Consider the following 25,524-nt stretch of genomic DNA (forward strand, 5'->3'; position numbering starts at 1 on the left):
CCTCTTAGGAACGCATTTGGCTTTTTTCATATTACAGGAACAGTTGGGGCCGTGGCTCTGTCACTCATAGCCAAGATGAGAAAGATGGATGACTTGGGAACAAGTTTCCAGGACAAGACCATCGTACACAGCAACAGCCTATGCTGGCAGATAACCCATCACACAGATGAAAAATGAGATGTCTTTAGCAAACGGGTCTAGATAATGTTGTAAGGTGGTTTTGAGGGCATGACACCGTGTTTTCTGTTTAATGATGCCTTCAAGAACACCTTGAATGCTATTACAGACAAAAAGCAATAAAGCAAGGCAAAGAGAAGCCTGGAAAACTTCCATCCAAGCCACTCTGACCAGTTTCTGTACCGTGCCAAATAAGTAGCAGCTATTACAGAAAATGATGGTTCAGAGAGCAGACCTCAGAGAATAGCCTACAGTAGCAAAAACGCAAGAGCTTTTCCTAGCCAAGTGACACACCATGGCTCACGACCACGCGGCTGAACTCTGTTATACTCCAAAACAGGCTGGCTGCACCCCTCCAGTCCTGGGCCAGGTCCTGAGCTGTACCCACTGTCACCCAAAGGAGTGCCAGCTGACAGGAGCCACAGCAACCAGCCACATATTGCTGCAAAATGTCCTTGGTGTTTTATACTCACAGAGCATCCTTAAGTGCCAGACATACACTCAGCACTGCCTGTACCAAGAAAACCCTCGTTACAGGACCCCATCGGCTCCAATTCTGATTCCTCAATGTGCACCTTCTTCAGGCTGTCCTGTTGACAACAAAGAGCCAACACCTGTACTAGCAAATAAACATGGTCAGGGCTTGGGCTGAGATAACGGCACACAATGTCTGTCTTGCAAGTTCTTAGCATGCTTCCTGGCATGAATTTGTCCCAGGCTAATTACTGCTTTCCCAAATGATGCCTGGACATAGTTTAGGGATCAGCACAAGCTCAGGGCCCTTCCTGTTTTGGACGCGGCCAGTTTGCTCTGGGGAGCGGAAGGATTTAGCTGTTGGACAGGAGCTACTTCATCCTAGTTGGCACAGAGCAAGGCTACAGTTCTCGTCTGTTTTTATTTACTAGTTCAGCCACAGTCAAATCACCCTACCACAGCTGCATATTTCACTGTGATGATAAATCTTACCACCCCTTATGATCTGGACATGACTGGGCATCTCAGACAATATGGAAACAAAGATTTTGAGTCTTATCCAAAATTTATGGAAGGTAATAGAAAGCATTTCTTTCACTTTAAGGACAATTGCCATTAACAACAATCTGAATGCCACATTTCTGTGCAAAGGGAAACTTCCCCAGGCAGACCTATGAAATCAGTTTTATTCCTTTTACCAAAGGGATAATGGTGAGATCTAACTTTTCAGTACTGTACCTAAGATGGGACCTGAGAAATTCAAGCACAGAATAAAGAGCTGCTGAGTCCCAGATGTGTGCCGGTCCTTAAGGACACTTTCCTTTTGCTGGCACTTCATATGATTCCAGCTCTCACCAATTGCCGCAAGGGGCAGTAGCAAGAGGATGTGATCCCCAGGTGTGTTAATTAGTACCAGCCTGAAGTTAAAATGTCTAATCCATGCATTTTTGTCAAGGTTTTACAGATCACTTCCAAAAATGGTTTTCCAAAAGCCAGTTCTTTGATCCTTTGAAACCAAGACAGAAACTTCTGCAGCAGGTCTATGGGGAAAAGGGAACAATAGTTTTATTAAGTCTGCTTAGTTAGGAACTTGACAGCATCAGATGAAAGGCAAAGCAAGTCTCCCACCTCAATTTAAACTGAGCACACATTCACCCCACGGCAGCTTCTTCTAGAGCAAACAATTCTGTTATACTTGGTGAACAGAAAAACAACAGGGCAGCTCTGAATCCATCCCTCATTAGCAGTCTGTCTCATCTACAAGCAGTTCCCCGGGCCTGCTGATTAAAGATTTCCCGTGCCTTGGTGGAAAGAGCAGGCTAATCAATGAGGTAATGCTTTTTTTATTCTAATTAAGGACTTGAGTCATCCTATTATTGTAAAGTCCATGAAACAAAACATGTTTAAATCTGCCCAATTACATCATGTTCAATCCTCTTCCAAAGCAGAAGTAAAAAAAGAGACACTTTTGATTCTGTGTAGCTGTAAATTTATCCTGTACCCCTTCTAAAGGATCTCCCACCTCCTACGAATCTCTCTCAGCTAAGTAAGGACTTAACACGCCTGCAGAATGGCTCACGGCAGCTTCTGCACGCCTTCATCACGGTTTAGTTCTGCACTGCTACAAATGACCGCGCCTTGCTGTTAAAAGAGGATGGGAAAATAAAAAGCTAAGAGTTCACTCAGAGGACTATGGGAATTATTTGAAAGCTGGTGCCAGCTAGTGGCGATGGCATTTCATTCCAGTTCTCTGACATTACTTGGCTCTACAATTCTTCTATCTACAGAAAAGTGTGTGGTAAATTTTATTGCTTTAATACATTGTAAACAATGAACCAGGTCCGTTAAAAAACCTGTGACAACTTTCTTAAAAGCTGACGTATTTGCTTCAGTGAGCTGGTCAAATTCCAAGCTGGGATTTTACATTTACATCAGTGCAATTCCCCTTGCATTTCCAGTTGAATTACACGTTCTTTGCTTACTGTCTGATGCTGCAATGAGGTGTTGCACTAAGCTATTAAGTCCTTACTGCATTTTACCCCAGGTGTAGTTACATTTGTGTTCTGCTTGAAAACACTGCCGGATGGCATGCACAGCTATAACACTACACAGACTATAGAGTTATTCGTAGTCCTTGGGGTTTAGGATGATGGTATAAACACAGATTTCCTATTTATAAAACCCATTAAAGTATATTCAGTGTTCTAATCAGAAAGAAAATGAAGCGCATTAAAGTAATTACTTAAACTCCCTCCCAAAGGATCCTCATGTTCCAGCTGTGTATGTACTGGAATCACTCAAGCCAGACATGACAGAAACTCATCACTGAAGTTTAACCAAGGCAACATAAAACCTGGGGAAATAATGACTGCATAATCTTATGGGGCCAAAAATCCAACGCTAGACCAGGCATTATGAAGCAGATAAGGACAATGCTGGCACAGGGAGGGACTCTCACAAGTTTAAGGACAATGCTGGCACAGGGGAGGACTCTCACAAGTTTTCCTTAGGTCAGGGAAGCGACTATTTCCAGAATAAAAGAAAACACAGAGCAGCCAACTTTAGAGCTGTAAATTATGCATCCGCTTCTCTCCAAACCTCTCTGATAGTCCGAGTGCCCTAGCTCCGATCCCAAGGTACAGTTCTTTCTGATTGCCAGAAGTGGACATAGCAGGGGGGGTTTGCATTCATCTGTCAAATACGCTCTCCTGAAGGAATGCTTATGGATGTAACATATGCCAACTACAAGCGCAGGAGTACCAGAAAATCTCAGTTTTCCTGAGTGCGCTTACATTCAGTTAGTACTACCATGGAGCAGCAATGAGAGAAACGCGCCGAGTCCTTCATACATCCAACTCGATTCCTTTGGTTGGAAAATACAGCTAGAAAAGGTTCTCAGTTCCACCACTTGGAGCCACCTAGGCCTTGGCAGAGTTCTCCCAAGGAAAACATCTTCCAAGACCAATCACTCAGAAGACACAATGCAGAACGGTGAGATTCAATAGCTAAACATGGTTTCATTTTCCAATGTTTTCTTTCAATCACCCTCAACCTTCCATCTGTGGGGGGACAGCAAGCTTTGCAGTAAAGAAACATGTGGGAAGCTGTGCTCAGGAGACGGGATTGGAGGCAGAAGAGAAAAAAAAGCCCATTGCATGGGAAAACAACACTGACAAAGCACCTGTGAACATAAAACAAGTTCAGGACAGACAAACTGGAGAGACTGAATTCCTGCAAGGAGAGCATCCCTACCATCCTGCTTTACTCCCTAGCCACTCAGTTAAAACATCTCCAAGGAGAGGCTATAAGGCTGACCCTAAAAAGGGTCGGGAGGAGACAATTTATGAAAGTTTTATCCTTTAACTGGATGGGTAATACGCATTTTTTCCTGCCTTTTCTTCTTTTTCATCTCTTTGATGGGGAAGAACACTACACCAGACAACACCTTTGGTTTTCAGAAAAATTTCAGAAAACTGTCAGAAATGTTTCAGTAGAAGACCAACAGGGTTGTTTACTGGGATTTTGCAAGTCTCCAATCTGACAGCAGCTGGACTGGAATCGCGACAAATACTTGTGTCACTTGGCAAAGTGATGGTCGAGCATGCCTTGCAACCTAAGCTTGTGACTCAACAACTGACAGAAAATAAAGATCTGCCTGTTTAAATCTCTGAAGGCTTCACAGCTGTGAGCACGGATACACACACTGCTAGGAAAACAAGGCTCTTTCTTCCTTTTCTTGTTCATTGTTTTAACTATCTGAATTTAATTAAAAAAAAACCAAACCTGTATCTTCTCTCTTTGATGTTTTGACACCTTCACTCCCTCTCAACTGGTTAGGACAGACAAAAAAGTGTTACTACTGCTCTGTATGAATCCTACTGGATTCAGAGGGGAAGACATGCACGTACCTGGCTAGGCCAAAAGGCAGCTGTGAATTTATGAGTGGCTGAGGAGCAGGAGGATGCCCGAGAAGTAGCATCCTGAGGAGTGGCAGGAGTACAACCCTGCCAACCAAGGACCAGAAGGCACAGCAGCTGAACACACATCTTGACAAGTTTGCTCCAGACCAACTGTCCAGCAGATGGCAGATGTGCCGTGACAGCGCTCCAGCCTGCAGAAATTCTCTTCCTTGGAGGTGAAAATCCACAGGCAAGCATACTGCCCTCACCTATTACAGCTCTGGGCACTTTGTCAATAAAACCAGTTGGAAAGATGCTAAATGCAGGACTCCCCCCTTAAACTGATTTCTGCCTCCTCGTCAGCCATTGTCAGCAGCCCACGGTTTCTGGCAGAGGAAACAAGATCAAATGTTGCGACTCATTTCTCCCCCAAAGACAAAAGGCTGAGGCCATCCTAGGCTCTTCTGCCACAACAGGGAAAAAAAAAGGAAAGGAAACAGAGCACTGTGGTGAACAGCTCAAGACTCAAACTCTAGTGCCACTCGGGGGCTGGGAGACATGAAGGTTTAGGATGCAATCCAGAAACAACTGCTGGCTTGTGTGCCATCCTGCCTCCTCCTGCAGCCAGCCTGGCTCTGTGGGGCTCTGGCAAGGCCAAGGATGGCTGCCTGGCTGCTCCTTCCCTGCCAATCTGTTGCTCAAAGCCATCGCCTATTTCATCTGCAGCCTGAAAAGCTCCCAAGTCCTTTAATAATCTCCTTACCAACTAACCCAGCAACAGCAAACCTCTGGCATCAGGGGTAGTTGAGTTTGACCTCAGGAGCAACCAGCTACAAGGCTTTTAAAAACTTTTGGCGGAAAACCGCCAAAAGGTCAGCCCTCACCAGCCCCATCCCTTCCTAACTATTGTCAAGAGTTAGCTGCATCTGCATTTAAACACAACAGATCCAAAACTTCCACCTACCCACGTGCCTTTATTCCTCTGGGAAGGCACAATTTTGGATGAGGAGAAGCCACGAGGGGAAATCCGCTGAAACAATAGCAAAGGTAGAGAGTGGAGACAGAAATTCTCTAGGACCCACGAGGAGACAGAAGAGTTCTTGCCTGGGGAATACCCACCTCTGGGCTCCATGCAGTTTGCCAGGAAAAACCTAGGGTTTATGCTGTCACTGAAAGATTTAGGGAGGCAAAGGAAAAAGGACGGAAGGGAGGGAACCTGCAAGGGCTGCGGAGAGTTCATGGAGGCAGGAAAGGAAAGCACAGGAAAAGGTGGGTTCTCCCAAGCTGGTGAGCAAATATGACCTCAGAATTTAATTGCAGCTGAAGAAACGCGTGCACAGGGCTGCTGCAATGCTTTAACCCATGAAGCAGTCACTCTCCTTTTGCAAAACTGTTGCTGCTTTGTTCAGAGGAGCTGGTTCTGACCCATTTTAATCAGCTGCTGTCTCAAGTTTATTGGAGTACACTGAATAGAAGTACTAAATTCAGTTGTTTTAACTACAAAAGTGAGAGGAGAAAGATGCTAAAGCTCTTGGCTTCAACCTACAAACAATAAAACTTCATAGTTCATCCACAGAGGGAGAAGGCAAAACCCAATTCAGTTACTGTGATGTGTTTTTTAAAGTGTTTTAAGATGCAGAGCTAGAAATGTCTAACTTGATCCTGCTTGGATCAAGAAAAAAAATCCCCAACCAGTTGCCTGAATTCCCTACAGAAAGCAGAACCCTAAGGAGCCCTTAGGGCAGACTGGGAGCAAACACAGCAGCAGGCAAAAAGCTAACCCCTGTTGGGCAGAGGAGCTCAGGGCCATACTATTTTTTCAGCAACTCCTTCAGACCCTGGGCCTGAGCGCAGAAGCTCAGTTCAACAATTCAACAGTCCCTGGTGCTCCCTTGGCATGGGACAACTTGCCTTCTCCTAAACCATCCTAATCACTGCCCGGGAGGCAGCACAGGCCAGCAGCCATTTCCAGTGGGCATTCCGGACATAGCAAACACGATCTGGAGGACAGGGGAATGTAAGGGTATAGACAGGACCAGATGTGGCCCAGTCAGCCTCAGCCAACATGCCCTCGCACGGCTGAGCTGACTAGCATTGATGCTGCTCAGGATTCCCGCTCCACATGTCTCTCTTCACTCCATGCAAATCTGTTCTCAAACCACTGGCAAATTACACCCTTTTCCATTGCAGAATTATCATCAAGAATATCCTAGCTGCGGGTGAAGAGCTCCTCCATCTCGTGGCTGTCTTCCATGCCTTTCCCTTCACAGGGTTAGCCTCTTTCGGATCTAGTATTCTTGCTTCTTTCATCCTGAAGGCATTCGAGTTGGAGAAAACCCTGCAATTGTCACTAGCCACACAATAGTATTTTGTAATTTACCAGGAAAATCCTTTCAAAGACCGCAGTGTTACAAGATACTGCACCTCTAAAAACCCAGGTATATTGTCAAAGCACCATGGCAGCCTACTGAGTGCTTGAACATACGTTTCCGCAAATGCTGAGACAGATGGATTTAGAGAAGAGCAATAAAGAGCTGTATTGTGCTCACTTTAAAGAGAACAACAGAGACAAAGATAAATAAATGTACTTAATATTGTCCCTACAATATGGAGTAAAACACATATCTGATTTCCCACTTAGAAAGGAATTAAAACATTTTAACAAAGGGATATTCTAATGATCATGGCTTACCAGAAAAAAAAGAAAAAGAAAAAAAATAGATGCTAACTTTAAAAACAACAGTTTGGCTATGAAAGCCTTGTGACTTACAAGTCACTGTACACTTAAACTGCCAAGAAAAATGAAATAGAGCTAGAAATGTGCCAGTGCTACAAAAGTGAGTACACTACATTCATTCCCTGCTACACAGCTGATGTCAAAGGACCATTTTACTCAGTATTAGGAGTACTTGTTCTTACAGGACCTGTACATTCTGTCCAAAGATAAAAGGTTTTCTACAAATGTCCAGGAAAACTTGCAGAGTAACTGCAAGTGACAATACACTGAAGTAACAATATCCCAAACTATCAAGAAGGGCAGCGGGAAAAGAGGAGAAGATATACCCCTCGAAAACATATTTCAAATGAATTTCAACAATGCACCCCACAAATGTAACCTAATTTTGAGCACCTCTTATTCTAGGAAGAACTAGGCCCAAGGAAAAAAAAAAAAAAAGAGGAGAGGTGTTAAAAATCTGAAAACTTCATTGGAAATATGTATTATGATTTTTGAAATGTCCCTGATTTGGATAAGAAAAAAACCCGTCTTTATGTTGCTAAGAATCCCAGACATGGCAAAAGATCAGCCTGCTACCGCAGAAAGAAAGCTTTTTGGGCTGAGATTAATGTAACACACAGTTTGTAGACCGTCATCATACTCGCAAAGCTGAAGAGCAGAACTGGCAACTGAGTTGCCCAGCAGACATGAAAGAGCAACTCAGACGCAGCCTTGAATGCAAGGAAGGGAATCAGCATCACTGGCATGTCTCCTCCAGGCGAAAGGAACCAGACCACTATGAGCTTCCACCTGGATGATCACCAGCAATACAAAACCAGAAAAAAAGACCCTAGTTTAGCATTTTACCCCTAACGCCAGTACATTTAACTGGATATCTGGTGGTTCAGCAGCACAGCAGCAGTGCTGGGCCAAATCCAAGTCACAGCCGCCTGGCCCAGGAGGAAAAGTTGTTACCAAATGAAGCGTGCTGACAACATATGGAGGCCTCTGCTACTGGAGCAGTTTCATCCTCATCCAGAAAGAAAAAAACCCTGGAAGATTATGCAAAACACATGATTCAGTTTAGGTCAGAGCTCTGCTGCTCAAAGCACCCTGGCCACTGATACTGCTTGGAATGGACTGGCTTGTTTCAGTGCTGACTTTACATCTTTTCAAAGGTTTTTCACAATGGAAAGGATCACGGATTTTTATTTTTTTTAACCTGAATTTACTATGCATTAGGGAGCGGTTTACTACTAAACATATTTATCCAGTCTGCATCACCTTTTTTATTCATCCCCATCCCAAACTAGCTTCAAGCACATCTGAAGCACTAAAACTGTGAGGCCTGAAACCTCCCTCCTTAAAGCATGTAAGCATCTAACATTTTAGAAGACACCCTAAAACGGGCACCCAAGAAATGCTCATCCACTGACACCTAAGCTCCTGCCTTTGGCCTCTTACCTAGACACCTATGACTAGATGGCATAAAGCTGGGATACGATGCTTATGTCTGATTTGATCTCCATTGATGCGAATGGAAAATATCTTCCATGGAAGTAAGGGTGAGTTACAGGAGAGCAGAAACAATGTAAAATCAAATTCAAGGTTCTCATGTCCATTTTCAGGTTCCTGCCTCCACACTGTGCATGTGAGATTTATAAAAATAATAACAAATACATATGGAGATTATTTTTTTTATAGATAGGCAACTGCTGGTTTAGAGTGAAAAAACATCTGACTGCATAACATGTCACGCTGCAGCCCTGTACCAGCGGGTAACTTCTTATATAAACGAAGTTATTCCGATTCAGTAAGAATTCTGTTCTCGAAAGGAATGCAAGCAATAAACTAAATGAGGATTAAATACCAGATCTTGTCATCCTTCAATGCACTGAAAGACCAAAATAATCAAGACTTTCAAATGTTATGTCAAACTGCGCAGAGCAGAAAAGCAAACTTCTTGCTTGTTTTGGCACAGCAAATTCTTTACAGCTTATACTTGTTGTAAGTTGGAAAATACAACATTGCGTTTGCTAACCCAATAGATCATTTTCCTATCCAAAAAAGGACAGCTTCTTTTGTAAACTTACCAACTAAGGACCATTTTGTGGGAAGTACTGCTTTATCTAACTTCTCATTGTAAACAGTTATTTAACTTTTTTAAACTCTTCTTCAACAAAAGAATAATTTTGATGCTGAGTAATCAAGCACGTGCTTTGTCAAAAGAATAATATTTAAAGTTTTCTGATTATATGTAAAGGATTAAATACTTCAAGTAAAAAGGATGATATCTGGACATCAACAATTACATATGACTATAGTAGCAGGAGCAAAGTCCAAATGGCGCTTCCAGTATTAGTCATTGTAGTTGACCCGTCTTAGTATGGGAGACTCCGGCTCAGAGCCTGGAGCGAGTGATCCCCTTGGAAATGATTCAGGGTAATCGGAAAACACCAAGAGAAGCCTCTGGCTTGTTACTATCAGTTAATGCCTATTGCTATGAGGAAGCATTTTGAAAGCACTGTCTGGGTCCAAGACAAGGAACGTTCAGTAGTGGCTGGTGACTGTGGGTGGCTGAAACAATTCAGTTGAGTCAGTCAGTGCTTACTGAAGATCAAGAACAGCTAAGCCTTTTCTGCTTGGGCATCTAAAGCCTGAGACACCCTAAAAAAAGTAGTCACTACTCATGATTCCAACCACTGAGAAACTAAATTTGCTTCCAGGCCTCAGTAGTTAGAAATCTGGGGGGGAATTAAGTGAGAAATTCCATCTTGAGGTGAAGAAAATACCTGTCTGAAAATTATTGCACGGGTAAGCAAACCCGGATACTAACATCAGCAAGCTTTGATTCAGTTATTGTTTCTAAAGCTGTTATTACTTACACCTTAGTGGCGTTTAGCATGTGACACCTTCAGATAAGGGAAGAAGGAAAGAAAAGCCTATTTGTGAGCATCGTGATTGAAATGTTGGCTCTTTTGGCCTTTATGCTGCTGTAACTTTACCTCCTTGTAGACACAAGTGAGATCAGTAGCAGTTCCAGACACTGTAAAGACCAGCGTACTCCAGAGCAGCACATCCAATGGGCCCTGGTGGCTTTGTATTTTGTGGTGGGACCCTGCAGTGTCCAGTAAAGTGCCCTCATGTATCAGAGACTGTTATGAAGGCATTCACGATTTGCTCAAATTTCAGATTTCCTGAGGAGTGCACTAAAGAGGCATTACAAAGTCTCCTCCCTCTACCGAGGCACCTCTTCTCCTCTGTGAAATTCAGCTGAAAGTGGTCAATGTTATAAAAAGTTGGGATGAGGGGACAGTGACATAGAACAGCCTTATTTGTTTAGAAAACTAGGCTAAAAACTAAATAACAAAGGCACTACCAGCCATACCTCATTATACCAAGAGGGTCTAAAACTTCTTCCTCTTCTTCCTCCTCTTCCTCTTCTTTTTTCTCCCCCTTTTTGGCATTTTCCACTGATGAAAGCTGTGAGATTAAGTCAGGTGTCTTCTCCTCTTTGAAAAAATCCAATGCCTCATTTTCTTCATCTTCTTTCTCCTTGTCATCAGGAATGTTTTTACCCTTGAAATCAACAGCACTAGTAGATTTTGTTCCTGCAAAATACAGTAATGGATGCAAAACCGAGTACAGAGGATAACAACTATGTTTTATTTCATACCTTGCACCTGTTCCTGATGGTTTTGTTTGGGGAATAAAGGGCACAATCCGCTTTTGTGAAACTCTTTCAACATTCCTGACTGTCTCTTCTATCCACTGATTTGTCATTATACGTCTGATCTGTTTACTGATTTAAAGTAGGTAAGTAGAGAAAGACAGAGGAAATGAACTTTATCGGAGACATAGCAGCGCGTCTCATCTGCTTATTTATGTTCCTTCTGTAGTCAATAGAAACAATAGGATTTCCACATGGTGATTCATCCCATCCAAGTAAAGTTGTCAGAGAAGGAGTTTCCCTCTGAAGCGCCTATTTCTCTCCACTGGCTACAAAGAGGTCATAAATACTCTGCTTAGATACAGGTGGGTAAATTTCACATAGCTAGCTGAGATAAAGTCCACTTTTTGTCACTGATTTAATTCATTTGGACTAAAATTAGAGCATTGGACAGCATGAAAAAGTTTACGCAGCAGCTCTTCAATATACACTCAAAAATGAAGCCTGAAGTTCTGCCTCCCTTCAGTATGCAAGATCTATCCAAATGAGTAATTCAGCAAACTGAAACATGCGCTTTGACCAAGTCTTCTCACCATACTTGTTATATGCAAAGTCCAGGAGAATGAGAACTATTCTTTGCTGTGGAGTCTCTGGATATTCAGGAAAGCAATTGAAAATAACGAGACTAGCTAAAAATAGGCTAGTGAAAACCGTGATGGATAAAATTCATGGTTTAATCCTTTTGACTGTTGAAGTAACATGGCATGGGAGACTCATCTCACCCAGCTTTTCATGCTTGCATCTGCCAAATCACCACGGGCAGACTTCATTGACTAAACGTGGGTGTCTACATTGAGCAAGTGGTCTTACGCTCCTCTTATAGGCAAGAGAGTACTGGTCAGGGCAGGCAGTGGATGTTCCGATGCTGCTTATCTCATCCACATAGTCACCTGTGTTTTACCGTGTTGATTCTCCTTGAACATCCCTGAATATATCGGCTATGTATGTCTCCAGCATCCCTAAGGGAAGCGTACACAACTAGTTTGAGGATCTGCAGTGCATGTACTGAATTCCACCTGGTTTGGTAGGCTAAGACTTATATTATTCTAAGGCAGATTTCAATGAACAGGTCACATTAATTGCACCCAATCTGTCCACAGGATAAAGACAGACCAGACTAATTCAGCTGTAGACATGTCTGCTATTGTTAGGTTAATCAACATGCAAAGGTTAATCAACATGAATTCTTGAATTCTCTGTGCAAGGGGTCTACTTTCAGAAGAACGCTGCCACGGAAAAAAAGAAAAAAAAATCCCAAACCTTATTAGCAAAAGAATTTTGGCAAATATTATGCAGTTTTGCCCCACTTGACTTCAGGAAGCTGCCAGTCTCACAGAACTTGTAATCTGGCCACACTTGACACTTTTGCAAATTCGGCTGTTCACACATGGTGACTTGCTAGCACTTTGCAACTTCACTTCCTTAAAACTAACGCTACACTGACAATCCTGCACAGCACCAGGCTGGAGCATTCCCTGCTCAGCAGCTCTCAGCTGAATTAAGAGCAGGGAGCCCATCTGTTCCATTCATTCGATGACTCCCTGCTACGCCCAAGGAACACAAGAAAGGGACTATATGTAAGAGGCAACAAGAGCTGGACATCAAGCTAAAGGAAAATTTAAAATAAAAAAAAAAAAAGAGGCCAGAAAATGGGTTTAACTAATAAAGAATCTGCCTTTTATTCAAATCTTTCTCAAGATCAATAATTTGCTTTAGGACCCTCTTCTGCAAGGCCTAGCAATTTTATGAGGAATGAAAACCAGACAAAACGTGCAACCGTTGCTCACTAAGAGAGACCCTGCACTGTCCTTTTAGGGTTCACCTCTCCACTGACAATATATGATTATTTAGCCTTCTAAATGTAGTTGTTCTGAATCACAACTTAGCTATATGCCTAAGGGAAATCAGAGACAGTGGGATAGATTCCTTCAAAGCAAGCGTTGTGGTATCAACACTTCTGAATGAGGTGCGTGTCCACTGAGAAGAGGAGAAAACATAAGCAAACATGACTGTGCAACACTGTAGATGCACAAGAGGATATTTTCAGTGACAGCCTTTATTCTGGCATTCTCTAGTTTCTGATTACCTCAGTCGAGAACTTAATAATGCTTTTATCATGCACATTCAGAGGAGAGGGGACACTCACATCTTTTCATTACCTAAAAATTCCAGTAACTCAGGACTCGTTGCTAGATCCTCATCTTTTGAGATGAATTTCATGATGTCATTGAACATAGCTCTTCGTTCACAGATGTCAGATTCCCCCACAAAGAGAACTTTTCTAGGCAAGAGTGGAAGGGAAGCCTGTGGATATCGTGCCGACAGCCTCTGGTAGAGCTCCTCTATCTCGCTGTACTTCTTGGAAACCTGCAATGAAACATGCTGCCTGGGTGAGTTTCTTTACAGGGGAGACATGAGTAGCAAAGCAGCAGTTTAAGAGCAGTGAAACATTAACCCTCGAAACTGAAGTGGAAAAACATGTATTACCAAGGAGCTTTACATATAGCCTAGTAAAAGCCTGTTATCTACACAGTGAATCCCCAAGCATTGCTGCTGGTCTTCTAATTCTGTTATTAAAATCCACTCCCTAATGGAATTCAAGTTCCTTGCCGGATACCCACCGTCCTTTTGTCTGACTCATCAACTAATAAAACAGTGGGAAGGTCACTGCTCCAGATGCTTTTCTCTGACAGCAAAAATCGTCGTCCACTAAAAATGAGAGACAGGAGTGAAGAGAAGCCCAGCCAGGTAGGTATCTGATGGAGAAAGCAGCCTGAATCTTTTCACCAATTAGCCAGAAGACACATTTCTCGGCCCTTGTGGACTTCAGTGCCCTTCTGCCTGTTAAGGCCTAAAAAACTGGCAGGTTTGCTGCCCTGCAGAGCACATAAGGACAGAAACCGAAGGGCAAAGACCTCAGCTGACCCCTGACTATTCCATTTATCCATGAGAAAATAAAAACCAACAACTTGGCCATGGCCTACAAAGTTCTCATACACAGAGAAGACGCCAACAGTGTATGGAGTCATTCCTTCTGCAGACAAAGACAGGAAGCCTGAGGAGAAATAAGGCTCTAGATATTAAAAGGAAAGCAATAACCACAGGAATGCTGGTTAGAAATGGTGTGACTTCTATGCCACATGAGCTTTTGAATTCAGTACCTTAAAAAAACAACACACAAAAACCACACACAAAGAAAACACTCTCTCTAAGTGATGTTACATGTGCAATGGAGAGTGACTGTCATGCTCTGTGACTGTGGTATTATACAGAAAATATATTCATCATGGCCCCGTTATCTATGAATGTGTTTCAATGAATACAGAGTTAAGATTTAAAAAAAAAAATCCCCAAAACTAGTGCTAGTGGAATGCATATGGCACAGATCCTCTACTAGGGTCCAGCTCTTATCCTCCTGTAACACGTGTTGGTGAACTCTTGTGGAGAGAAACCTAATTAATACTGCAACATAAAAGATGGAGAGACTCCAGCACCACATCTTGGGATGGAAGAAGGCAGAGTTCTTCCACCAACACCGTGATAAAAGAAAATCAACCCAACAAAAAGCACAGAAGTAGAAGGGGAGCAAGTTATAGATTAACCCGGAATCCAAAAATTGCATCTATACTAGCAAAATAAACAGTATCAGGGCATATTCCCAGTTACTGGAACCTGAGAGTGTCTTTTAGGAACTTTATATTGTCTACTGGAACCTGACAAAGTCTGGCACAGTTTTGACTCTGGAAAGCTAGCGCTCCTCCCAGTTAATTTTTCAGCCCAAAATTTAGCCTGGTGCAGAGACCATGCAGCAGCCATGCCTAGTAGATGCCTACTGCAGCTGGTAAAAAGTTGCATACTATGGACACAGCAAGACTGTGCTGACTGCCCTCCAGGCGAGGTCCTGACATTAATCTACACGCCTCAACTAGTTTACTAAATCAGACGTAGGTATAAAGAGCAATAACCGCCTTAGCTTTCATGCTTCCCTGCCTTTTGCAGTAATTATCAACCAAGCTAGCTGATTTGAAAAATAGTTGCATTTCAGCTGTACAATGTTCACTACAGGTTCAGTGTCCAGTCACAAGAAGCAAGCAGCTCTATAAGATATGAAGCACAAAACCAAACCTGAGTTGACAAGGAAATGAAAACCAAGAATTTTAGACTTGTCTCCTGTAAGCAACACAGGTAAGTGTGAGGAACACTGCTCTCAGGATCTGATATACGATTCAGCAGCCGAGCTGATGGCAAGGTGATGGCAATAAAGAGATGATCCCAGAATAAGACAATCTACCCTTTGAAAGATACCCCAAAAAGAGAGAAATTCTGGAATTTCTGAATTGCTGTACATTTCTAGTTTGCTAGGTCCCATTAGCACTCTGAACAGGGTATGATACCAGATTGCCTCCCAAAAATACTGTGTAAGAACAAATGTAAGGGCAGTGAGGTGTTCGCTGCTACTTTTTCGAAAGAATAAACAATATTACCCTCCACCTAGAAAAAAAAATCAAATCTGATTTGTGAAAAATGTTTAACATCTAACTAATTCCAATAATAGATAACAAATTACTGTCTGAAACCATTACAAGAGAGCAGCCATTCAACAAGACTATGCCAAACCAGCTTTAAGTTACTCAGAAAGTAACACTGAACTGAGACGTATGAACTTATTTCTTTCCCCGCTTAATTTTCATTCCTCCTCTATCAAACTGTAATTTATTCATAAATCTCAATTTATGTCTAATTACACCATTGAACCTAAAGTGCACACCCTCACATCCTATTGCTAATTGAGCCTTTGTGAATCTGCGTGGGCTTTGAACACCACCAACCATAACATGCGACACAGCACACAAAGTGTGATAACACTATACCCAAAGCATACTAATACGCTACCCAAAAGGCCGCAGCGCACCACGCCAGCTAATTTCCAGCAGTGTGGGGATGCCCTCTGCTGGGATAACCTACCACGCAGGCAAGATGTTAAACCTCCAGCCCAAACCTTTCCTCACTTACCTAAGACCAAAGCTGGCCCCAGCGAGCCCCTGCCGTCCGCAGCTCCTTGCCTACTGTCCCTCTGCCTCAAGCCCTGGCTGCCGCTGGATCCTCTTTGTCTTCACTCATCTTTACCTTGGTTTTGCTGCTGGAAATGCAGCAGTAAGACTGGCTGAATCCAACCTCAGACTGATCCATTTAGAATCACAGAATGACAGAACAACTTGGGTTGTAATCATCTGCTTCCAACCCCCCTGCCATGGCAGGGACACCTCCCACTAGACCAGGCTGCTCAAAGTCCCATCCAGCCTGGCCTTGAACACTTCCAGGGATGGGGCATCCACAACTTCCCTGGGCGACCTGTGCCAGTGCCTCACCACCCTCATTGTAGAAACTTCCTTCTTTATGTCTGATCTAAATTTATCTTCTTTCAGTTTAAAACTGTTGCCCCTTGTCCTGTCACTACAGAACCTGGCAAAAAGTTTTTCTCCATCTTTCTTATAAGCCCACTTTTATATATTGAAAGGCTGCAATAAAATCTCCCTGGAGCCTGTCCTCCATCTCTCTGATTGTCTTTGTGGTCTCTTCTGGACCCGCTGCAACAGGTCCCTGTGCTGAGGGCTCCACAGCTGGACACAGGACTCCAGGTGGGGTCTCACCAGAGCAGAGTAGAGGGGCAGAATCACCTCCCTCGACCTGCTGGCCACGCTGCTTTTGACGCAGCCGAGGATGTGGTTGGTCTTCTGGGCTGCAGGCACATACGTGGCTCTCCTTGTTCCAAAGCCGCAGCACAGAGGCACCGCAGGGGCCTTACACAGCGCTGGCCAGGTCTCACAGAGTGTATTTTCTCAGGTCGAGTCCCACATGTCACCCAGCGCATTCTCACACCTTTCCAGTCAGGAAGCACTGCTCTGCTGTGGCAATTGTGGACCCTTTCAATATGATGTCCTCTGACAATTTTCCAGGAGAAAGGCATACCAGCATGTAACAAAATTAAATCTTACTTTTCCTGGTTACCACTCACAACCCTTTGAAAAGACCTGATGGATCCTATGGCCCAAAATTGTCAGGATAAAAAATAAATGCTGCTCTAAAAAGCATTTTATCATTCCTATTAAGAAAACAAAAACTCATTTTATTAATATTCAAATATTTTTCTTCTGCTGCCTGTAATTCCTCTAGATCTTGATCCTCCAATTATCCTCTCCCCCTCCATACCTCTAACTCAGCCCCGTGAATACTGTGGAGCTAAACCCCCACCACCTGTAAGTCAGCCTGAGTGCACGCACTTCAAGGAGTTCTGTCAAGTCACAGTATCAAAGGCTCAATCTACTTCACTTCAAAAGAGTTAATCATGCAAATACAGCAAAGCATGTGCATATTTGCCAGGTCAAGACCCTATTTGCCTGTAACAATTAACATCCAGCACAGAACTGAGAGAGAGACAGGGATGGGTTTGAATATTTTTTGCACCAGGAACAAATAAGTAAGTCAAATATGATCAAATATAGCTAGAAGGTTAAGAAAACCACTGGGAAGTTCAAAGTGAAAGCCTGAATTTTGCTGCTAATCCCTCAAATCTCATGCATGTGCCTTGCCCCCTTCTTCAGGAGAACCTCAAGCATAAAAGTACACACACCAGAATGCCTGTAGGATACGAGCCTGGGACTCTCAGATGTGTGTAGGAGAATTTGATCCCACTCAGTATTAATGGGATTTCATGCTTCCTTTCCCTAGGCTCCTTTTAATGCCCCATTTCTGACCTCAAACTTGTCTTCATATGCTTTATATTTACTGCAAGGATTTCAATGAAACGGAGGCCTCAGAGCGAGCTAACTCAAGCCCTTTGGCCAGCCAACGCACGTTAGTGAAGAGCACGCTTGATCTTGTAGTATTACATGAAATATTTACGGCTACTGTGACTTTCTTGTTACAAAGCCCACTTCTTAACGCTGTCACAAAATGGAGGTACGGCAGCATTGCCCTCTATACAACCACCAGCTCTGGATTCAGGAATCAAAAGCATCCCTTCTCACAGAGAGCACAAACCAAGCTTTCCTTTGTAGACCCCCAATTCCAGCCATACCAGAATTAACGTTGCTTGGTGACCTTGTGGGTATGCATTATGGTAGATTTTAATTACATGACCACATGCTGTTCTCCCCACCTGTTTTGCCCAGCAGAAGAGCAAGCGCTCTAGTATTTCTTTTTAATCAACGTGAATTCTTAATGGCTTCTGCACCTATTGCTACACTGAGCAGGGCTGGGTTTTTTCCCCCTCACATCCGAGAGGTTATAATGTGAAGAAATTTATCTCTGCAACACACCTGTACGGTCAGGAGATAGCAACCCCAACACACAGATTTTGAGGCCCACAGAAAGAAGGCCAACGTATGCAAACAGGTAATGATGAAAACACAGATGAATACACACCCACGTACTTACACTCCCTCACTTTATGAGGATGACAGTTCTATAGTAAATTCCTCCCAAAAACGCGCTGTGCCTGTCAAAACACCAGTAGTTATTTGCTCAGCTTTGAAAAAGAATGAACTTCACTAACAAAAGTAACTTGTAAAAAAGAAGCAATTCAACTGGGCACAGATAGAAAGAGAAAGCACTACAGGCTGCCTGGATTTTTAATAGGGCTGGGAAGAGAGAAGTTAATTGCTAAACCAGGTAAGGTGTGGCTAGAAGAAATGCACTTAAGATAAACAAAGCCTTTTCTTCTTCTCACAGTAAAATGGCAGATCTACAGGCAATAATTAAATATCACCTTTGCAGCAGTACCTCTGATGCAGTACCAAAGATAAAACCAATTTCACTCTTTCAACAGGGCAAGAATATTCTGACCTTTGAAAGAAATGCAGCTGGGTTTCCCTTCAATTACCACATATATCCTCAAGGTTAAGCAGTTCTACAACCCATTTGCCCTACTTTACAAATGGCTTTTTTTAAATTAAAAAATCCCTCCAGTTTCTAAGAATTTAGATCTGAAAGTCATCGCAGAAGCTAATGTCGTCTTCTGCTAATGCTTCACAGACATTTCCATTAGAAAGGCTATAATACTGATTTTGCATAGTCCCATTAAGGCTGGTGAACAGGGAACTCTGGATTGTTTAGACCCACAGTAAAGGCTAGTAACTCCATGGGTCAGATCTGAAATCTCTTTTTGATGTTCATCTGGTTTTGAACACAGGCCCTTAACATATCTCGATCCTGTGTGGTCTAAATCGCAGCCCAGAGATCACAGTTAGTTCAGAGGACGCTTCTATCCTGCCCACCGTCCTTTCCAGGGGATACACAGCAGCCACCTGAGCTGCAGCACACCGCTGCCTGCAGTTGCTCACAGCCTAACGCGCAGAAAGCCAGTTTCGCTGCTGCCACCTAGGGCGTGAGAGTGTGGAGGGCAGTCACCTCAACTGCAAACAAGGGGAAGAGCTAGACAAGGAAAATCAATTCAGCTAATATTTCAGGGAGAGAAAGATGGGAAGGAGGGGGAAGAAAAAGGCAAACACAGACCTGGTTCCTGAGGTAGCCAAAATTGGATTAATGTACCCAGAGACAAAGAAAATCCTACCATGCCTACCGGTCTTCTCTAACCTACCTGTCGTCTCAGCACTGTGACACTGGCTTCTTCCTCCAGCCTCAGATTTGATCATTTCAACAATAGCAAAAATAAGTTCCCTCTCCCATCCTGCTTGCATACTCGGGAAGGCAGAACAGGCACACAGATGTTTCATTTTCCTCATTCAGATGTCTCATCTCACTCCCTCTTGCTATACAAAATTTGATGTGTTCGACCTGCTGTCCAGTGTAACCTCTTTCTTCTCTGCTGTTCCCCAGTGGCCTGGTTCTCTTACACTTCACCTGCAAACTCTCTGGGGAAGGGTCATGGTTCTTGTTTGTGCAGGTACAACATCCAGCAGAGCAGGGCACTATACTGACACTACGGGTGCAGCTCACCTCACCTTGCAGTCAGAGGGTTGGGATTTGCCTCCACGTTAAGAAAACTGCCTCAATGCAGGAAGTGTCAGATAGTCACTACAGTCAGTCAGATACAGTCACCACATTTTTGGCAAGATGTGACTGAAACTCAACTTACCTGAGCACAGGCAGCTAGTGGTACCTCGGATTGCGTATACTATCTCACCTCGCTCTGTTCCAGGACGGTGCCAATGCCTTTATGTCCTGTGTCACATCTGCCGGCCCTACCTATGCAGACATCTAGGATAACTTAGGGTCTCTCAAATGGTACAAGCCACGTATGTTAAGCAAAGTGGATTCCTCCCCACTGTAGATGCTCAGCTACATTCTTCTCAACAGTACTGCACTGACTGGGACAGAAGCTTAGAAATCTGCAGCAAATGCAGACGTTAAATCATAGAGAGCAGGTTGTTCTGCGTAAAGACAGGCATCTCATGTCATCTGAAATGCTTTGGGGTATCCAAGAGGCTTGTGTGGGGCAGGCAAATATCACACAAGACCTGCAGGAGACCCACAACCTTCTGAAGGCTAGGTGGAAAATCCCAGGGCACCTCTGGTGATATAGTCAGTGTGCAACTTTGAGCCTTAAACATTTTAGCCTGGAAGTTGAAGCCCCCTGCCCCAGCTGTCTAAAATGTGGAATGCTTTCCCTTTACGGTCAAAGAAGAGAGGTATTTCCAGAGGATGAGTCACCTCATTCCCCTTCTCCCTGTTGACCATAAAAGCAGGGACAGACTCAGATTAAAATATCCAACTTACAGAGAGATAAGTTAGGACAGGTGAATCTCTCTGTTCCTCCAGTAATACATACAGAAAAGACTCACTGGAATGAATCGATGCAAAGCATCCGTCCTCCAACCTCACAGCACACGGTTTTAAATTACTCTCACACACCAAACTATGTGATATATCATACTTAGCTGAAAAAAATGTATCTGGTGAGATAAATGTTATTCCTGTCAGACTACACCAGTTTTCTTCTTCATGAAGAATGAAATGTCAGGAGGTCTGACCAGAGAAGAAATCAGAAAGGTTCATTTCACTTGAGAAGAGCAACTAAGTACTAAAAATCCTCCTAGAGAGAGTTGACATGGGAACAGACGATCTCAGCAAGCAGAGGGGCCACAGTAGGAAGTCTGTTTCTCCTCTTTTCAGACAAGCTGATTTTATCTACTTTTTCTTAAATGAAGCAAAAGGCTAGATGACAATAGCCCAGTTTAACACCTCAGGGTTAGTCAGGTTCTTTCTTGCACAGAACAGCATGGAAATATTAGGAATATAAGCAGGCATTGCTGCAGAAAATAAGTGATCCCACATCCCCTTCTCTTATCTGCCCATGTCTGGCCCTTCCCCTGTCCTAAAACAAACTTTCATAGGGCTGTGTAACTCAGAGGCTCAAGAAACAGGTGTAAATTAGTACTAAATAAAAAAAACCCAAATACCCATTTTTCACCAGGACCTTCCTCAGCTGATGTTACAGAATAGCCCCGTGACAATGGCACACAGAAAGAAACACTGCAGAAGTGAGAACAAGCAGTCAGGGACAAGGAGGGAGAACAGAACAGACTCTTATGCCACCATTGCTGCTTTTACCATAAAGTTATATATAGCATAAAGAGTGCAATAAATGTATAAGATCTCCTCACTGTGCACCTCTTCGCAACATTGACAGATGTGTTTTTATCCGCAAATCAGACTGTGTAAATATCCATTTATCAGCTATCTTCTACAGAGTGTGATTTACACTAGGGCTTATGGTCTACCAGGTAACCACGCGCTCACATTACTCCGACATTACATTTATCCCCAAAACATCTTAGAATAGCAAATGCTCTAAGGAGTGCATCCCCTTAGAGTCCCTTTATAGTCAATGGACAGAGAAATGCGCTTCTTGTGAGTGATTCAGCAGACAGCTAAAGCAGATAAAATTAAATGTACCCTAAATGCACGTTTTTCTATCGACTCAATAGACAGTCCCAGGTGAGACAGCTCAAGTGGACGTGCACATGCTATACATGACTTGAAACGGGTGAAATGGATCACATGTGCTATTTTCAAACCTTTATTCTGCAGGTATCATGAAAAAGACTATCCAACTCAATAATGTTTTATATAGATACTTCCTTTTCAAACTCTCTTACTAAGGACTTTAAAAACCATGTCAAGAATACGAGATCAAGGCTAATAGGTCAAGGCTAACCTACTATAAGGTTAATTCCTTTTATTGCCCTACATGATTCTCTCTCCATTCAAGTAAACTATTATATATTTTTTCATGCTAATAGCCCCAGTGCTGATACATATATGAGAGAAACTAATTTTGTAGCAGGACTTATAAAAAGCTTAATTGGTTTCTATTTGTTGACCCATAAGGCAAAATGCCTTAAAGGCAACAACAAATAGTCATTGTTGCTTTGAGTTCCTGGAATAAAAAGTTCAATTAATATATGTATAATATTCAGGTTGGAGAAATGGTACAGACTGTGTTGTCTTCCCAAGCACCTCGACCGAGGGAGTCTGTGATGACAAAGTATCTGCTACATCAGGACTAAAATAATCAAAGCTGATTAAAAAAGTGATCACTAACACAGCACTGATTAAACATTTACCATAAATTGAACTACATCTTCAGGCTTGTGCTTTGCTGATTTGAAGGCAGCCAGTCGGGTAACAACGACAATACGATACTCTACATGGCCAGACATCATCTTCCCACGGATTTCCTGGTATTCCGGCACTGACAAATCCAGCCCTGTGTGCGCATTCTGAATTTGCCTAGGGAAGAAAATACAAGCAGAGTTCAGGCATTGGCAAAAAGACTTCTAATTGACCCTCTCCAAGGATCCAGTTCAAAGCTTAAGAAAGTCAGTGCAAAGACTCCCATTTCAGCGGAACAGCATACAGACCCTACCCCAACACTGTTCCTACTCTGCAACAATACAAATTTGGACTTGGCCTGCTTCCTATATTCTACCTCAAAGCACCTGCCAGTGGCCACTGCAGACAAAACGCCCGGAATATAGCATTTCTGGGAACAGAAGATGGGGATTCATTCAGAACTCACATTCACTCACAGGAGCTGAAGATGCTGTCCTCCCCAGCAGGGCAGATGAGAAGATCCCAGGATCTCTCATCACAGCTTGTTTTGAAGCAAAGGCCTGTTCGCTACAATTCAGTTCACTACAATTCACGCCAAGCCCTGTCCGCCTCTCCTTTGCCTTAGGACATCCCCAGGAATGGCAGAGACAATAGCAGAAAGGGGCCATGAAAGGAAGAAGGAGCTTGCTGGAGTGGAGGGACAAGGAGAGGTTTGTGAAGAGACAACTAGGGAACTAGATTAAAGCCTGAAATACAAAGAGAAGTTGCTGGAGCGCCTGCTGGGCCAACCACGCAGTTTCCATCCATGAAGATCCTTGAGGAAAATTAGACAAACACCTACCAAGACTGAGCAAGTTAAAGGAGTACATGATCTCTTTGCGCTGCCTTCTGGTCTTGACTGCCTGACAGTCTTGCTGCCAAATAGCATAAAAAGTACACTAGCTAAAGTATCTCAGCTTTCCCACAGAAAATCCCACTGGAAACAAAACCACCTGTCCTTTCATAACCAGTTGAAGTAGACAAAGAATCACAGCCGTAACCTCTGAGAGCTGCCAGCAGTCAGAGCCACCCATGGCTCCTCTTGGAGAAAAATGCAAGAAGGGAGCTGCTGCATTTTCTTCTCCTGCCAGCTTCAGATCCACTGAACCGTTGCATCACCTTCCCCGTGGATTCCTACACAAGGAATTATGTAGGACATTTTTGCAAGAGGAATGCCAGGATCATATTATAGGGCTCAGGCATCAAGAAGTAAGACCAAGCAGCTGCTGTTGGGGCACAAGAGAATGGTACATTTAATGACATAGTCTGTTTCAATAGACTGGAAATGAAAAAACTGATCAGAGATCCTTTCCCCAAAGTTACCCCCACGCTAAGCCACAGCACACTCACTTCTGCTGCCGCTGGAACCACGCACCCTGCCAGAATCAGAAAGAAGTTTATCATCCAAGGCATTGAATGCTCTCTGAACATACCTCTAAGTGCATCCTTCCTATGTATGAGTGAATGTTTTTTAATGAAATCAGAAAGAACTGTTTAAAAAAAAATAATTTTATCTTCATTAAATATTTCTTGTTTTTTAACCTTAGCCATATGGGGAATGTCAAGTGCCATCTTCCCTGGACTTCCTGTAGATTCCAGAGACGTCTTGTGGAAATTTTGCCTCTTTTTTTTTGGAAGTTTAGATTTATTAACACAGATGCCCTTCACCTAAGGATACACAAGGCATACAAACTTAAAATAAAGTTTAAAGAGGTTTAAACAATCTAGTTTCAAACAAAGTTTCAAAAGACTCCTCTCACCATGTCAAAACCTGACCAGTTCTTTTGAAATTTGAGTTTTTCCAAGAAGGCAACCTCTGCATCTCCAGTACAAAACTGAATAAAAAGAGAACTCCCATATCTCGAGATATTCTCTTTCTAAAGAGAATATCTCGAGAGTTGTCTATAAATCAGATAGCAACAAACAAGGACACAGGCCTGATTTTGTACCCAGTCCTCTTTGCAAGTCATGTTTAAAACATTAAGGCTTAAACAGCTCTACCGTCGCCAAGATTTTATACTATTTTAAATGCCATTCTGTTTGCTCCGATTCTGTCCTCATTTTCTGCCAGCCAAGGACTTGACTTTACACTAACAGACAAAATTTTGTTCTCAGTTACATGTTGTCGGGCTCGAAACAGAGAATCAATAGTGCTTATGTATAAATACCTAGGTGCCTGGCTTTCACACAGCGGTCTGTTGAACCTGTAAGCAACAGTTGCTATCTGGAGCATTGCCTCCTTCAGTGGCAGCCAAAATGCTGACTCAAAGGACACCTGCCAGTAAAATCAGCTGGATCTGAGGTTTTTAGAAATGCTGGAAATGCTCTTCAGATGTGCAGTCACTCAAAAGTGCAGCTATGACAGCAAAAAGGTCTGTCGGATGGTACTCTGGAGTGACTTACTTCTGTTAACATAGCCACAGACAGAGTATAAATGACAAATTAACTGGCTTTTCACTTCTGATGTAAATAAAAGGGAAAAACACCAGTACACCATCCTTCCTGAATGGCCTTATTTAGCTTAAAACACCAACCACATACAGATGTACTCAGATGACATATCAACAACTTCAGTGTAAGAGCTGCTCCATCAGAGTTCTAAAAATGTCATAAAGTTAATAAGGACCTTAACACACATCCAGGGTTTTTGCTTTTAAAATTGTTAAAAGCCTCAGCTAAAATGACTGTAATGGAAAGCGACTGAGGGAAGGGGAATAGCTACATTTTTGTTTGTTTACTTTAGGCCTCCTGATCACTTTCATTATCATCTCTTACAGGAAACCTACCACCATTATATCTTCCATAGCAATAGGATTGTGTTTTTGAAAATATAAAAATTATTCTAAATGAAATCAGCAGGGAGGCTGAGACAGATACAGCGTAATATTCAAAGCGCACACTAGTTCTTGGAA

General features: G+C 42.9%; 1 protein-coding gene across 2 annotated transcripts in view; it reads right to left on the reverse strand.

The window, feature by feature from the left end:
• Positions 1–25,524, reverse strand: part of HS1BP3 (HCLS1 binding protein 3) — a 53,081-nt gene that overhangs the window by 24,848 nt on the left and 2,709 nt on the right. For both annotated transcript variants that reach the window (XM_063330553.1, XM_063330551.1), the window contains exons 2-4: positions 22,585–22,750; positions 13,156–13,363; positions 10,655–10,877 (exon numbers count right to left, since the gene is read on the reverse strand). In XM_063330553.1, coding sequence (XP_063186623.1) covers positions 10,655–10,877; positions 13,156–13,363; positions 22,585–22,683 — 530 coding nt within the window. In that variant the 5' untranslated portion in view covers positions 22,684–22,750. The remainder of the gene's footprint in view (positions 1–10,654; positions 10,878–13,155; positions 13,364–22,584; positions 22,751–25,524) is intronic.

This window comes from Chroicocephalus ridibundus, chromosome 3 (assembly GCF_963924245.1).
Source record: "Chroicocephalus ridibundus chromosome 3, bChrRid1.1, whole genome shotgun sequence".
NCBI classification, from domain to species: Eukaryota; Metazoa; Chordata; class Aves; order Charadriiformes; family Laridae; genus Chroicocephalus; species Chroicocephalus ridibundus.